Raw genomic sequence first — 16,614 nt, forward strand, 5'->3', positions numbered from 1 at the left:
AAAAGGGCGGCCGCCCTTCGAACCTTCTCGACCTTAAACACTTAGGAGATAACAAACTTGTGTCTTTTATTTTTTTATTTCAGTAATTTACCTCCCTAGTATTGACCTTCCAAAGCGAATGAAATTTGTTTTTAAATCGAATTTTTTTTCCCAAAATGGTAGAGCTTGCTATGGTTAAAATTTAGCGATTCTTATCCACACACACACAGTCTTTCTTCATTCGTGGTGAAATTCTTATTCTTTTTAATTGAATTTTTTATTTCTATTTTATAGATTGTGTTTCAATTTTACCTTTCTGTGGTGTTCTATGCTAACATTTTTTTTTGACATTGTTCAAGTTTTCAAATAATTATGGGTTGTGATGGAGGAACAATCCCAAAAAGACATGAACTCGTCAAAACGGCAAAGCGACCTGAACAGAAGGATAAAGACATGGATAGAAAAGCAAAATGGTCTACTTGTACAATCAGCCAACAACCATTATCAAGTCCTGTTGTTGCTTGCGAACTAGGGAAGCTTTACAGGTATATTTTGTAAATGTGTTGGTACACCTCATCGGAAATTCCACAAAAACAAGGCCGTTTGTAAAAAATTGTTCGGTTCCCGTCACCCGACCAACCGTGATTTCTACTGAAAAATTAGAGTCGGAGAGTCAGAAACAATTTTTCCTGACAGCTGAAACTCCACCATCACCCTCCATGTTTTCTTTTCTGAGAGAAAGAGCTAGAGCAAACGCTAATCTAACCTCCAAGCAGGTCTTGAATGCGGAATCTCATCCCACGCATGCGCTCTAATAAAAGGGATGGAACCGCAGGATTATATGCCTTAGCAATGATGATCGGTTATGAGACGCTAATCTCAGCCAAAAAAACAATTCGAAACCCGTTAATTCCGTTTTCATCCCGATTTTCATGTTCAATTTTTCATTGCGGACCATATAAGCATCAAAACAAACCAGCGGAGCTTTTGTGAAGTGAAAAAGAGGCTTAGGGCGATCGAACGTCCGTTTACCGCCCTTTTCTAAGGAAAATTTCCTCCTCTCGGACTGTTTCGTTCAAACAGAAAATATTTTTCTACCGACCGACCGACCGACCTACTTTTTTATGGTTGGGATGACGGGAACCAAGGGATTTTTTACGAACAGCCCAATCACGCTAAAATGGATCTGTTGAAATTGGGAGGCAGCCCTGTGAATCCAGGTCGGCATTCCGCAATGCCGACCTGAAAGCCGACGTAACTTGAGCTGAAGTCAGCTTTTATTTGCAGACGTAATTTACACTCTAAGTCGGCGTGCCGACAAAAGAAATGTTTTGGGTTGGCAAAGCCGACATAAAGAGGAAAAATATTATTTGTTAGGTTAATCTAATTGTGTTATCATTTGATAACACATGATAATCGAGCCTCATTCCATTCTCTTTATAAAACATAAAACTTAATAACACAATTATAGAGCAGCTGAATTTGTTAGTTCGTTAATTTTCTTCCTATTTTGTCTTTGACGACCTAAACAAGCTTCTTAGGACGGCTTTGCCGACCTAAAATGACTTTGCCGACCTACGGCCGGTTTTGGTCGGCACTTGAGTGCCGATATGATTTTGTCTGAATTCACAGGGCTGGGGAGGTAAACATAAATGGTAGCGCGAGTAGCGCTAAAAGTTCCTGCGTAAAACAAGATAATTCATTTGCTTATATCTGGCTTGTTTACAGTGAGTGGTCCTAAATCCCACAGCCCTGCCTAAATCCAACCTCCCAAATAACCGCTATGAAAAAAATTCTATGTTTACAAAGATTCCCTCTCCAAGTTGAACAAAAAACTATATTGCAAGAAATCTCGAAACAAAACATCTAACAAGACGACTAAAATTTCAAGATGTCAATTAATGTGATAAGAAAAGTGTTAGTTGTAATAATAATTACCTCTATAATTCTGAATCTGTGCTCGTGTTTAAAACGTTAACAATTTTGTAATTAGAAATTATGTTTTTGTATAAAAAGCAGTTAATGTTTTGGTTCAATTGGTTCAGTGTAAATTCAAATCTCTCAGTTTAGTTGACACTTTGGTATCTTCATCGCATCACAGTGAAAGGTTTGTTTTTATTTTAGTTTGTATCTTTGAAAGACCCCATCGGATTTAGGCAGGGCTGTCGGATTTAGGACCACTCACAGTATACCGTGAGATTGGGTAACTTGCATCAGTGGAGGCTAACATGCATATCCCTCAAATGAAAGACCTGGCTGGTCATTAAAATACAAATTTAAAACAAAACAAAAATGGTAGAGTAGAGCTGCGAGCGGAGCTGTGTAATTGTATTTTAATGACCAGCCAGGTTATTCATTTGAGGGCTATGCATGTTAGCCTCCACTGATGCAAGTTACCCAATCTCACGGTATGTTCCTAAAAATACACTGAATTTGAAAAAAACGAACAAAACAAAGCTTTCAAGATGCTAGCAGAAGCTTAAAAAAGAGAAAAACAACAACTTCGGTGGTTCTTCAGTTGATTTGGAGGCTCTTTTGGCATCAATATTTTGGGTGTTTTTTAAGGCTTTTTGCCTGAAAACTGCAATATCGCGCTTTGTTTACCTCCCAAAAATTGTTTTTTTCTCAACCCCCTTATTTAGGAGAGACAAGAGCGACTCACTTTCTGTTAGACCCGCGTTTTGACCGCGCTTAAACGCGTTTCTTAAATATGGCCCGATCTATATTATTACTTTTCACGAAATTCTCATGATGTAGATAGGCCTTTAGACTGATAGACCCTAACCATCCTAGGTCCACCAAACATAAGCAGAACTCAACCTAATTTTGCTAGAAGGGAGAAAGTTCAAAACTTGCACAAAATGATGGGAAGGCCAAAGATTAACAAACAAAGAAAGAAAAGTCTCCTAGTTAAGAGAAAGAAATCTCCTACTTAAGAGACCTTCTCTTAAATAGAGTATATCTCTTATTTAGGGTATAATCCTCTACTGGCAGGGAGGGTTTTTAAACAATTTTTTTAACTGCTCTAAACCAGACGGTACTAATCAAACGTTTGATAGTGATTGAAGTAACCAATAATGGAGAGGTGCAATAATGATAAATAATAATCAGTCTGTCGCAAAAAGGTTTCATATTAAAAAAACTTAGTATCCCTATACAAAAGTTGTCTTTTTTATTTCCCAAACATTTCGTTTTACAATGTGATTACTCTTGCGGTCAGTCGGGTTCAACATATATACACGTGTGACTAGTCAAGTGACTGAAGTGGTTACTAAAACAACACAGGGACAAGTGTCTAAGCAACACAGATTATTTTTAAAGTAAACCAGCCGTATTAATTGTATAAAGATCCAGACTCCACCTCAATTCGCAAGTTCCTAGCAAAATAAGAGCCCAATAAGAGACACTCTGATAAAACTCCAAAAGAGACAGGGTTGTAAGCTTTAACCCTATTAGCCCCAGGGGTGGGTAGAATCTAGCACGCTGGAGTTCTTTTGTGTATATCTCGAAAAAAAAATTTTAAACGACTTGAAACTTTCTGACTCTTTACAAAATTTTACTAAGAGTACTTGTACAAATCTTTAGGGTCATATAGGTCCTCCAGATCAGGTTTTATGACTTTATTGTGAAACATGACATAAAACCCAACTAAAATCGCTGAAAACTCAAAATTTTAAAGTGCTGATAACTTCTGAACTATATTCAATCATTTTCAAATTTTGACACGTGATAGGCATTGACAATATAAATTTGAAAAATAAAAAAAAAATTAAAAATTATGACATCATCATTTTATGACGTCATCAATTTTTAAAAATTTTACTCATCTTCAGCATAAATTTTAAGAAAAAATCTTCATTGAAAATGCAAAACCGACAATTATATTGAATTATCTTTCAGAATCTCTAAACAGAATTTAAATATCTTTATTGGTTCAACTGTAATAGACATTTTTGTAAACCATATATTTGGGCTTGTTTCCGACAGGTGGAAATTTTGGAATGACGTCATTGGTTTTTGAATGACGTCATCAATTTTTTTTCTTTCTGGAATTTTGTGTCATGATGGAGAACATCTGTACCAAATTTCATGGCCATAGCAGCTCTCCCAGATCAAAAATAATTGAGGATGGTACTGGTAGATTCTACCCCCCTGGGGATACAATAATCTAAAAAGCTTGGGGTTAATAGGATTAAAAGGACATTAAAAAAGAAAATTGAATGGTGGAAAAGCTATTTTTTATCTCTACTCTAAATTAATCTTGGTGAGAATGTCAATAGTTACACACGTGTATAGAGTCTGTAGCATTTTGTGGAAATACAAATCTAGTTTTCAATATCAGTGAAAAAGGTCCTGTATTTCTTTTGCCATTGTAGTTATAATGAAAAATTTATGTATCATGAAAATTTGAAAGCTTATTTAATACTTTACAGCAAAGAATCCATTATAGAATTTCTTTTGGATCGATCAATATGTGAAACAGCAAACCACATCAGGAATTTGAAAGATGTCAAAACACTCAAACTTACTCCAAACGCTGGTTTTGATTCAAAAGCATCCGGAACAGCAAATGAATATTATGATACACAAAGTGCACGCTTTGTTTGCCCGGTTGTAGGTTAGAACTTTAATTCTGTTAAATCTTTACGAAGTTTCTATTTATAAGATGAATTTTCAGACAAAAGCTTTTTTTGCGTTGTTTTAGGAAATAAAAAATCCACTGCTAAAAAATTAGCTGGCTTTTTTTTCAAATAGCAAATTTCTGAAAGGCTGAAAGAGCAACAATAGGTTAATTTAATTCATCTTTAAAGATGAGAATGGATCAGATTTTTATTCCATCAAGTCAGATTTGTTTTTTTTGATATTCTGACACAAAAATGTTTCTGTAAAATTTCCTTACTAATACGTAATAGTAGCACTCATTGGAAGATCTAGTCTAGTAGTTTTCAAAGAACAAGCACAGTTATTACAATGTAGCTATACTGATTAATAACAATAGCCAGCTATTCTTTTCATTACAGGCATTGAAATGAATGGAAAGTACAAGTTTTACACATTGTGGAGCTGTGGCTGTGTTCTTTCTGAAAGAGCATTCAAGGAGGTAGAATCTGAAACTTGCCATAACTGCGGAGAAAAATTTGATAAAGATGATGTCATTGTTTTGAATGCAGAGGGTGAAGATTTGGAAAAAATGGAAACAAATATGAAGGAGAGACGAGAGAAAATGAAAAAGGCAAAAAAGCTAAAGAAAGAAAAGAGTAATGAGAAAAGGAAAGCAGAAAATGGTGTACATGAGTTTGCTGTCCCACAGAAGCTGAGTAATGCTAAAACTGATGATAAACAACGTCCTGCCAAAAAGCCTAAATTATCATCTGAAGTTACTGATACAAAATCTAAAATCAATGGTAGCGGCAAAGATGTTCCAGCCAAAAAGGCTAAAAGTTCCAAATCCAAGGAAGATAAAGTTGATATCAAGCAATCGAAAGTTTACAAGAACTTATTCACCTCTAGTGAAAAGAAGAATGGTAAAGATAATCAGGCCCATTGGGTTACATACAATCCCTATCATTTGTAAATATTCATTTAATGTACATGATGTGTATACAGCTTTACACATTGACTATTTTTTATTGCTTTGAAGTTTTAAAGTTTATTCGATTGATTAATACGAACTTTTAAAAGATGGAGTTCTCCAAAGCTAATGTCTCATCTGCCATGATCTCACAAAGAGAATATTTTTTTCCTTTAAAGTGGTGATTTTTATTTTAATAGTATTTAACTTAACCCTATTCATACTAGGCTTTTAGGGGCGGTTCAGAACTAGGGGGGGGCTTTTCCTGTACCACCCCTTAACTTTTGATCTAGTGGGTCTTTTTGGATGAAATTTGGCACAAAAGATCCTTGTGACGTAAGGTAACTTTTGGCAAAAAAACTTTTTGATGACGTCACTCATCATGCCCAAAGTGAGCAAAAACCGAAAATTTCCTTTGTTCTTATAAATAGCTATTGTATTCTAACAAAGGCTTTAGAAAAAAGTTGCCTGAGTTTAAAATACTTATTTTATCCTAAATATTCAATAAATTACGGTTTAAACGATATATTTGACAATGAAAATAACTTTGTATTGGAAAAGTGTCAATTTTTGTGACACCTTACTGTCAGAAATGTCATCATGCTCAAGGTGTGAAAATATTTAGGTGTCAATTTTTTTTTTATTTTGAAGCTTAATAAAAGTTAGGAATTTACAGAAAATTTCACGGCAAAAGCTCTATTATTTCAGGAGCTATTAGCAATAGTTTGACCTCCGAACAGAAAGAGCCCCCCCCTAGTCCGAATAGGGTTAAGGAGCTACTACAAATTTTACAATTATCACTGATATCTTGATTATTTGTTTTATTTGATTCATTGCAAATTAAATTTTCACTGGTAAATTTGATCAAAGAGTTTTTTTTGGCTTAAGGCTGGGTTTTTTAGGCTTCTTAATGTTTTTTTTGATTAATTTACTTTTGATTTATACGGTTCATAACTGTAATAATATCTCCATTGTACATAATCTTGTATTTGTCAAAAAATATAAAAATTCGTTAACAAAGCCAGTGTAGTCTGGTGTAGTAGACAAAGATGAATAAGAGAAAGGTAACCAATGTAGTGTCTAAAAAGGTAGCTGAAAATTATGTAAAATCCTTGAAACTCATTATCTCGGTGGTCTTAGAAAAAAGATTAAATATGATGAAATCTTTTTAACACCATGTGTTTTAAGAAGTCAAGTAATGATGTGATGCAAATTCGTATAAGTCACGGGTATTAATACCGGGTGTCCCAGAAAAAAGTTCCGCTCTTTGAAGTGAATTTTCTCGAGTTCTATTAACTTTTAAATAATGAATCTTTTTGCATTGGAAAGAGGAAGGATAAACTTAAATTTTGAGGGGTCATTTATTAAATTAAGTCAACTTGATCAAAAGTTATAGCCTAAATGCTAAAACATCACTTTTCAAAAAAGTCAAAAAAGATAAAAAAAGAGGAGATCAAATCATCATAAAGAAAGTACTTCTTTTGCCAATTTATTTACGCTCAAAGTTTTTTCCATGCAGTTCTTTAAGGTGTCTTTGTTTTATTGTTAGTTCCTTTTCTTTTCTTTGTCTAATTTAACGAGCTCCCATGGGCATAATCAAGGGGCACGATGCTTTTTCGAGCTCCAAACATTCATCAAAATCTTACCAAGAGTTTCCAAAGCTTTTTGTGTCTTTGTCTTACAATGAATTTAATCCCCTCTTTTTTCGTCTTTTTTTGACTTTTTTGAAAAGTGATGTTTTAGCATTTAGACTATAACTTTTGATCAAGTTGACTTAATTTAATAAATGACCCCTCAAAATTTAAGTTTATCCTTCCTCTTTCCAATGCAAAAAGACTCTTTATTTAAAAGTTCACAGAACTCGAGAAAGTTCACTTCAAAGAGCGGAACTTTTTCTGGGACACCCGGTATAAATTCTGCTCCACTCATTTTAGAAATCCTTGTATCAAAATGTTTTATCTTATCCGCTAATTAACTTTAACTGTAATCTCTTCAAATATGTTTATTTTTTCACTCTTAGTTGAAAAATGAAAAACATATAAAAATGATAAATGATTAATTGTAACAAAAAATGTGAAAACCCTTAATGATATGATTGAAGGGTGTATAAAACCCCCTGATGGCTGAGTCATGGAAGAGAAAGACCAATGGAAGTGTCTTCAAAAATACACTCTACAAGCAATGGGGTATCATCAACACTTGGGACTGTTATTCAGTCTCCAAGGCTAGTAAGAACTTAATACAACGGTTAAAACGGCACAAAGTATTAGATGACCACACTGGTTGTGTCAACACAGTTTCTTGGAGTGATTCTGGATCTTTGCTTCTTAGTGGTTCTGACGATTACTCTCTCAACATCTACGATAGCTACAGTACACAATTGGTACATTCCATCAAGTCTGGACATACAGCTAATATCTTTAGTGCAAAATTTCTACCATGTACTTCAGACACAAAGGTTACTTTATATCTTTCTACTTGAATAATTGAGATAGACAACAACATTGATTTGTCAAACATTTTTGATAAGCACTTATTCAAATGCAGAAACATCTTCTTCGTTCTTCTTTCAGCTTCTTTCTCACTGAAAACTGAAAATTTTACCTTCAAATTTATTAAGCTCCTTTCATTTTATTTTCTTATTCAGATAGTTTCATGTGCTGGAGATGGTATGCTTCAATATAACATCATTGGTACCGAGTATGGTCAGAATCCTTTCAACTGTCACTCAGGAACGACTTATGAGGTATCTGATTTTTTGGATACAAACTCATTTCATGTTATTAAATCAAAGAGAAAGCAAGAGTTCAAGACCCAACCTATGAAGTGTTTATTTGCTCTTTTTTCATTTAGGAAAAAGAATGCTTTTTGATTTCATATTTAAACCAGTTTGGCCCAAAGAAGTAGATTTAGAATAGCATCCGGGTCATTGCCTAAATTAATGTGAATCGCTGGGAATTTGAATTTTTACTAATTTCAGTCAGGAACCTCTATTTATATTTTATTATAAGGTACTAGTTACACCAGGTGATCCAAACTCGTTTCTCTCTTGTGGTGAAGATGGTACAGTACGTTTATTTGATCTCAGGACTAAAACTAAATGTAACTGCCAAGAATGCGCAGAGGTGAGTATTTTTGACTCTGTTTGACTCAAAAAAAATATGGAAAAGGGGTCAGATAATTCGCTTGGTCAACATTTTCCTAGTTTCCTAGACGCTTAAAAATAGTATGACCAAATTTACTTAAACACGAAGGAAATGAGAATTATAACTTGCGGTTATGGCTGTGAAGACACTTTTACTGGTGATGTCAGCCTAGGGACATAATGTCCCTCCAAAAAAACAAGAGTTAAAACATTTTATTCTTAGACATAAAATGAGAAACTATAGCTAATATAGTTAATAGCTTTAACAATCAACTCTCTTTTTATACCAGGATATTTTGATTGATGCAAAGCATGCAGTGACTTCAGTCAGCATCAACCCGATGCTACCATATCATTTAGCTATTGGATGCAAAGATAGCTTTGTACGTGTCTTTGACAGGAGAACGTTAGGCACTAGCCTGGATACAAGAAGTGTGAACAGGAATAGAGGCTGGATGCCTGGATTGTTTTGCAAATTCAAACCGTCGACTTTCAAACAAGATTCGAATTGTAGAGTCACGTCATTGCAATACAGGTAAGTCGTTGATATTTATTTTAATCAGAACTTTAAAATTTTCTTTCTTAAAACCTTTTTGTGGGCTTCCGAGGTAGTGCCTTGGAATAATGTCATCTTTCTTTGTCTTCAGTTTGACAGCACAAAAAACTAAAATTCTTCTACCTTCTTGAGAATTATCATCAAGTTGAAATTGGAATTTTAAGCATTTTTTCTGCATTTCTTTAATTACAGTAATGATGGTAACGACTTATTGGTCAGCTATTGCAGTGATTATATCTACCTCTTCACTGTCCGTGAAGAATCTTCAAAAGTGGATCAAGTCTCCACAAATCACCAAGAAGAACTAACAGATCCCAGTGAATCACTTACTGATAAACTACCACCTGCTAAACGACTTAGACTACGCGGTGATTGGTCAGATACAGGACCCAATGCCAGACCAGATACAGATGAGGAGGATTCACCAGAACAAAACATTATGCAGAGAATGTCAGAATTCTTCTCCAGATGGATCGAAGGTGCAATGTCCTCAACCGTGAGGCATGCATCGACTTCAAGTGAAGATAGTGATGTAGCCCAGCCCACGCCTGGAAGTAGCATGCCCATACCTGGAGCTAGTATGCCCACACCTGGAAGTAGCATGTCCACACCTGTTGGAAGCCACTCGCAATCACACCAGGAAGAAGAATCAGCGATTTCGAATCAACGAGATGAACCTTTTAGCGGGGCACTACCCACTGAAGATGGAGATATCATCAGCCGAACCCTTCCATCTTTTCCTGAAGAAGCAAATCCAAATACTCACTTAGGTGAAATAGTTGCAGAGGAACCAATATCAATGGAAAATCCCTCAAATTCTGCAGACACCACTAATGGTTCCAAGACCAATACTACAACTGAAACCAGTATCACCCAGGATAAATATACTGAAGGGCCAGATGAGCACACTCCTCTACTAAACAATAATCGTCCCTTAGACCTTCCATCATCTTCAAGAGACTATCTTCACCATTCTTATCAGACCACGAATACATCATCTGACATATCAGACTCGGCTGCAAATCCTCTAGATTCTGCCATTGCTGTAGGTTCTTCAAGTATCTCACCACTATACCCTGATAGTACAACTCTTGATAGATCAACATCTTCAAGCGAACATCACCAACAGCCTTGTCATCGTTTCCTTGCAGTTGCTGGTCGTTCAGATTCAACCGACCACGACGAAGAAGAATCACCAACAACACCAGCCTCAGATACTTCAGAATCAACATCATCAGCAACTTCATCCCATTCTGAATTACCAACAGACACCACAACCACCTTGGCCACCAACGAATCCGAAGACGAATTTGAACTCGATGAAGCTTTTAGAGAGAGATTACGTGATGCATATGCATCGGGTACTAGATACACTATGGAACGTCAGCACGCAGCCTCGAAGATCCAATCTTTTATAAGGATTCATAGAGAGAAACAGAAAGAAATTGAGAGAGCGAATGCAAGAAAACCGAATCATATGTACACACCTAAAGAAAAGATTATGTACAGAGGCCATCGCAATGCAAGAACGATGGTGAGTGCTAGTTTTATTGTGCTCTATATTCTCGACAATTTCCAAAACGCTTTAACCCTATTAGCCCCAAGCTTATTTGACTTTCGTATCCCCAGGGGGTAGAATCTACCACCCTCGATTATTTTCGATCTAGAAGAGCTATGGTCATAAAATTTGGTACAGATGTTCTCCATCATGATACAATTTTCCAGGAAGAAAAAAATAATTGATGACGTCATTCAAAAACCGATGACGTCATCACAAAATTTCCACCTGTCGGAAAAAAGCCCAAATATATGGTTTACAAATGTGTCTATTACAGTCGAACCAATAAAGATATTTAAATTCTGTTTGAAGATTCTGAAAGATAAAAGGCTGTTCTTTAACATAATTGCCGGTTTTACAATTTCCATTAAGATTTTTCCTTAAAATCTATGCTTCAAGATTTTTCCTTAAAATCTATGCTGAAGATGAGTGAAATTTTCAAAATTTGATGACGTCATAAATGATGATCATTTTCAAAAAAATTCCTTTGACTTTTTAAATTGATATTATCAATGCCTATCACGTGTAAAAATTTGAAAATGATTTAATGAATAGTTTAGAAGTTATCAGCACTTTAAAATTTTGAGTTTTAAGCGATTTTAACTGGGTTTTATGTCAAGTTTCACAATAAAGTCATAAAACCTGATCTGGACAACCTATGACCCTTAAATTTTGCACAAGTACTCTGGTTAACGGATGACACTTTTTTCATGGTTGTTAAAAGTGATGGCAGAGTTAACGGGCTACGTTGTTAGATGTACATTTTGATTAACTTTGGAATTTAAAAGAAAGAGAGGGGAAACAGTCAAACCCATTTTCAAAATGTAATTTATACAATTAGATCGTGCAATTATGAAATGTAGTTTCAAATTTTGGTCTTTGCCTTCAATTTATTTTTAAAAGATTTTTAAAACTTTTATAATTACGCACGGAGCGAGCGTTAGCGAGCGGAGTGCGACTCTTTTGGCAAACGCATGCGCGTAAGCAAAATTTACAAAATTTCAATGATATGCGGGCCCTAAAAATGGAAATTCACCTTTTTTTTCGTCTAGCCGCTATTCCGCCGTGTTTAGCCTCTGGATGGTTCAACTTTGAAAATTTCGTGAAAATTAGCGTTTTTTAAGAAGAAGTCGTTGCAGTGTCAATCTTTCGGAAATTTAAAAACCCAATTTCCCGTGGAAAAAATTGACGTTTTTTGTTTTTTTGGGACCCTTGGGGCATAAGGTACCTCTTGACCGCAAAAATTTCAAAATTCGCGAATTGACCGTTGACAGCATTAGGGGTAAAGGGGACCCACTGACGTCACGGGTTTGGGAAAAACTTCAAAATGCGATATCTTCAGTTTGAAGAAGAGTGGAGAGGTCGTTGACCCCTCATTTTATCGGGAATTTTATGGGGAATGAGATGGGAGGGTTTATAAGGCTTGAGTAGGACTTTCAAATTTGGCTGAATTTTTAGCCATTTTCAGCTGATGACGTCATCAAAACAAAAAAAATGCGATAACTCGAGATTGGAAAGGAATTGGGAGGTCGTTGACCCCTCATTCTATCGGGAATTTTATGGGGAATGAGATGGGAAGGTTTATAAGGCTTGATTACGATTTTCAAATTTGGCTAAATCTTTAGCCATTTTCAGTTGATGACGTCATCAAAACAAAAAATGTGATAACTCGAGATTGGAAAGGAGTTTGGAAATGGCTAAACCCTCTTTGGATCGGGAAATTTATCGAGAATGCAACGAGAGAGGGGTGTTATGAGGCCTTAGGGCGACTTTAAATAAAAATTGGTTAACATTTGGATAAGCAGCGTGAGAAAATCAAAACAAAGCAGCCGAAAAGAACTGAACTCTCGGAATAAATAATGGAAAAACATAAAAAAACTATTTTTTGATGAGCTCTTATTCCATTCTTTCCAAAAAGTCAGTGAAATTAAAACTGATGAAATATACAGAAATTATTACAAAACTACTCGACACACACGTGACACGACCCAAAGCAAATAAATTCAGCTTTCGGCATTTTCGTTCGTTTTATCGGGAAAACCAAACAGTTCTTTTCATCAATGTATGCATAAAAACTTGAAATTCTTTAATACTTGTCAAGAATATATTTTCCATAACAAAACCAGGGAAATGTCTTTGATTAAACCAGGTGTAACGAGGGATTTTTGTAAAAAATCTCTCGTGTCTCTCCCAATCTTCCACAAAACTGTGTCTTTCTTTTGACTTTTTACCATCAATTCTTCAACAATCAACATTTCTTACTTCGAAAATTCGACACGTTTACAGCTTGACGATAATTAAAAGTTCGCCCCAATTAGTTTTTGTTGTAAAAATGTTGTTTCAGACCATTCATAGCTTAAACCAGCATGCATTTTCTCATCTATGCATTGAAACAGAAACATCGAAAAGTGTTATCAATCTGATAGAGAAACGCAATAATGAAGAATTTCTTCTCAATCGAAAAAATATAATACATCTTCTTTTTCTGTGTATAGTAATGTATAACCCTTTCACATCTCTGAAAAAGCTGCTGCATTTATTTTGAAGCTTAGGGATCGAAAAATTTTTCTTTACTTTGATGTTTATATCTTCGGCGGGAACTTGTCGAATTTTTTTGTTCGAATCTAACAAGATTTTCGAACAAAAACATTCGAAATTATAGAGACCCGGGATTCCCGAGTTATTTTTTTCCGAGTTACGAAAAAACTGAGTTATCCCGAGCGATGACGTCATTTTTGGAATAAAGTGACGTCATTTTACATTTTATAACTCGGTTTATTTTGCTTCCTTTAACTTTCCAAGTTATTTTTCATTTTGTAACTCGGGATTTTTGCTTCCTTTAGCTTTCGAGCTATTTTTTATTTTTTAACTCGGGAAATTGTGCTTCCTTTAACTATCCGAGTTATTTTTCCTTTTTCAACTCGGGAATTTTTGCTTCCATTTAACTTTCTGTAAGTAGATTTACGTTACACTGATTGGCCTCATAAAAAGGCTCGACTCGTAAAATATTTCTCGTATTGCACTCAAAGTTTTAGGGCCAAAGCAAATAACGTCATCGTCACAAGATTCGCAGTATTTTGAGTTTTGATCCGTTTTAAGTTGTAATTTTTAGATTTATGGAATTTTAGATTTTCGTTCGGAATTTCTTTGTGATTTGGGATTTTCGGGAAAAAAGTACGATATTCTTTTGAGCAGCGGATTGATAGCCTCCACCTATTCTTATATAACTAGTGGGCTCTAAAGAATCCCTTTCGCTTTGCGAACACGAGACTCGTTCTCCGTGCGTAACCCCTTTTACGATTGATTTTTACTGAAACATTTCTCTTCTTGTTTGATATTTTCAGATCAAAGAGGCAAACTTTTGGGGTGATGATTTCGTACTTAGCGGTAGTGATTGCGGCCGCGTGTTTATTTGGGACCGACATACAGCTGAACTTGTAATGCTATTAGAGGGTGATCGGCACGTGGTCAATTGTGTACAGCCACACCCCTTTGATCCTGGTATGTTGTCATATTTATACTTGCTGCCACGTTGCGGAATATTTCAAGGTTTTAGCTCCCCTAGTAATTAAGTTAAGACTTTGAAGCCAATCGTAGCATCAAGGTAGAACAACCGGCTACAGTGTGCAAACTTCCTATTAATATTTTAAACCCATTAAATTTTTTGAGTACTTCCACATTCTGGAAGCTTTACCAAATATCTTTTTCGAATCAACAGAGATGATTTGAGTGATGAAAACAAGTTCAATTCAATACTGAAAGTTTCATATAAGTTTTTATAATATTTTTTGTATTTGCATTGTCTAATATTAGACCATAAGTCCCCATGAAATGGAATAATACCTTTTTTGTTTGGAAAGTTCCAGCTCCCAGCTATTTCAAGAAAAAAAAAATTTTATATTTCAGTTCTTGCTACCAGTGGCATAGACCACGATATCAAGATCTGGGCTCCTCTCGCGGAAAAACCTGCCACACTGGATCATGCCGAAGATGTGAGTCCTTTTACATTTGATGGCTTTCAATAATTCTTGATTGACTCAGATATTAGATCAGGAAAACTTAGGTTTCCTTTGGTTTTCATAAACCAATTATATACTCTAATGTTAGCTATGTTTTATCCAATTATTTTTAGCCTGAATCGTTCCTAGAAAAATTTATCGTTCGAGGATTAAGCACAATCCTAAAGTTATCTTTGTCCTGAAATACCTTCCCACGAGCTTATACAGTCTCTCTCTCTGTATTATAGATCATGAAACGAAACGAGCGTATGTTGGAGGATTCAAGAGATACCATCACTGTCCCTGCTGCTTTCGTTTTGAGAATGTTCGCCTCACTCGGCAGTATTAGAAGAAGTAAGTCGATATCGTTTCCTCTTTAACTGAGATGCGTCTTTCAAAAAAGAATATTAATTTCCCGGTTATGAAGTGAATTCAAGTGAATAAGGAACCTGGTGGAACATGTAATTTACTTCGGTTTTACATTTGCACCCCTCACATGGCACATCCAGTTTGCAGAGTATGGCAATGCTGCACTCGAGGAAAAATTCGGAAATACCAAGTTCCGCACTGGAAGAACGCACCTGATAAATTTTGGTCCGGACAAGGTGCACCTATTCCTCTGAAATTCGCCCAGAAAGGCAAAAAATTGCTAAAATTAGCTGCACTTGAGGAAAAAATAGCTGAACTCTGCACTTGAGGTTAAAAAACTGTCCGAACTTACACCTGAAAACCTCAAATTTTGCACCTTTTACCACCTTCGACTTTTTCAGAGTTGTGCAATCGAGATCTCGAGCAAATGTGCCACACTCTGCAAACTGACTCACATCTACCTTACATCTACCTGCTTTCTACAATTATGTTTTCATATTTTCATTTTTGTTGTGACTTTTTTATTTGACCTTGATAGGCTTTAATGACGGAAGGGATGGGACAAAGTTCCTTCTTATTTCCCATCGTACATTCTGGTAATAATAATTCTACACTTGTGATGATGAAATGAAATAAACTGTGAAAGTGTAAATATGTAATTTTTTTTCTTTCTTCAGATCGCAGGCGTATGACGGAGGAAGACCACGAAGAAGACCAATCGAGTGATTGAATGGAATAGTGATCGATTGAATGAACGAATGAATGAATGAATAGTTTTGAGTGAAAAAAATGAAAGAATAAAATATGAAAATGTTTGAATAAGTGGAAAGAGTGGAAAAACATACCGCTTAACCTATGAAAAGAGAGAAAACTAAGATTGATTTCAACAACACTCGTAATTGGGACCCAAGTGTTTACCAAAAGATTGAAATATGCACTATACTTGTGTGGTTTTTGCTAAGAACAAATTGAGAATGAAGTTACGTGTAAATCATAGTAGTTTGACAGATTTTTTAGCCTTTATTATTCTAATTAGAAAACAATCATCGATTCAATAATTCAGGAAGGTTCTACTAAGAAATAAGATTTTAAGATATTTACTAAATTTTATCTATATATCTCAAAATAGCCCTCGAAATTTGTCTGTTTAAATAAGAAGGTATTTAGTAGCTTTTTCTTAGAACGGCATAAGTTTCTACCAGCTAACTTTTAAGCAAGAATTTGTATTATAATGTTGATTGTTATGTTCTTTTTTGTAAATAAACATTATCATTAGCCCTTTAATTTGCTAAAGGAATAAAGTCAAATTATTAAAACTCGAAAAATAATGATAAGTTACTTTTCTATTTGTTTATAAAAGTGACTTTTCACCATCAGTGACGATGTCCTATAAATAGTGCCAAATCTCGAATACTTTTCGATTTCGAAATTTTGCTA

At 35.2% G+C, this 16,614-nt stretch overlaps 2 protein-coding genes across 3 annotated transcripts; both read left to right on the forward strand.

Moving 5' to 3' along the window:
• Positions 1 to 240: 240 nt before the first annotated feature.
• LOC136811357 (replication termination factor 2-like) lies at positions 241 to 6,614 on the forward strand. The gene is made up of 3 exons (XM_067067970.1): positions 241 to 524; positions 4,413 to 4,597; positions 5,001 to 6,614. The coding sequence occupies exons 1-3, from the start codon at positions 352 to 354 to the stop codon at positions 5,552 to 5,554; spliced, it is 912 nt and encodes a 303-aa protein (XP_066924071.1). The 5' UTR covers positions 241 to 351; the 3' UTR covers positions 5,555 to 6,614.
• Positions 6,615 to 7,569: 955 nt separating this feature from the next.
• LOC136811381 (DDB1- and CUL4-associated factor 6-like) lies at positions 7,570 to 16,495 on the forward strand. 2 transcript variants are annotated; one of them, XM_067067985.1, is made up of 9 exons: positions 7,570 to 8,009; positions 8,199 to 8,297; positions 8,563 to 8,676; positions 8,987 to 9,231; positions 9,445 to 10,786; positions 14,155 to 14,311; positions 14,717 to 14,802; positions 15,057 to 15,162; positions 15,855 to 16,495. In XM_067067985.1, the coding sequence occupies exons 1-9, from the start codon at positions 7,671 to 7,673 to the stop codon at positions 15,905 to 15,907; spliced, it is 2,541 nt and encodes an 846-aa protein (XP_066924086.1). In that variant the 5' UTR covers positions 7,570 to 7,670; the 3' UTR covers positions 15,908 to 16,495. The 2 variants fall into 2 exon arrangements, with proteins under 2 accessions (XP_066924086.1, XP_066924094.1); XM_067067993.1 differs by lacking the exon at positions 8,563 to 8,676 and having other exon boundaries at positions 7,607 to 8,009; positions 15,855 to 15,983.
• The last annotated feature ends 119 nt before the right edge of the window (positions 16,496 to 16,614 follow it).

The sequence above is a fragment of the Clytia hemisphaerica genome, unplaced genomic scaffold (assembly GCF_902728285.1).
Source record: "Clytia hemisphaerica strain Z4C2 unplaced genomic scaffold, Clytia hemisphaerica genome assembly, whole genome shotgun sequence".
Classification (NCBI taxonomy): Eukaryota; Metazoa; Cnidaria; class Hydrozoa; order Leptothecata; family Clytiidae; genus Clytia; species Clytia hemisphaerica.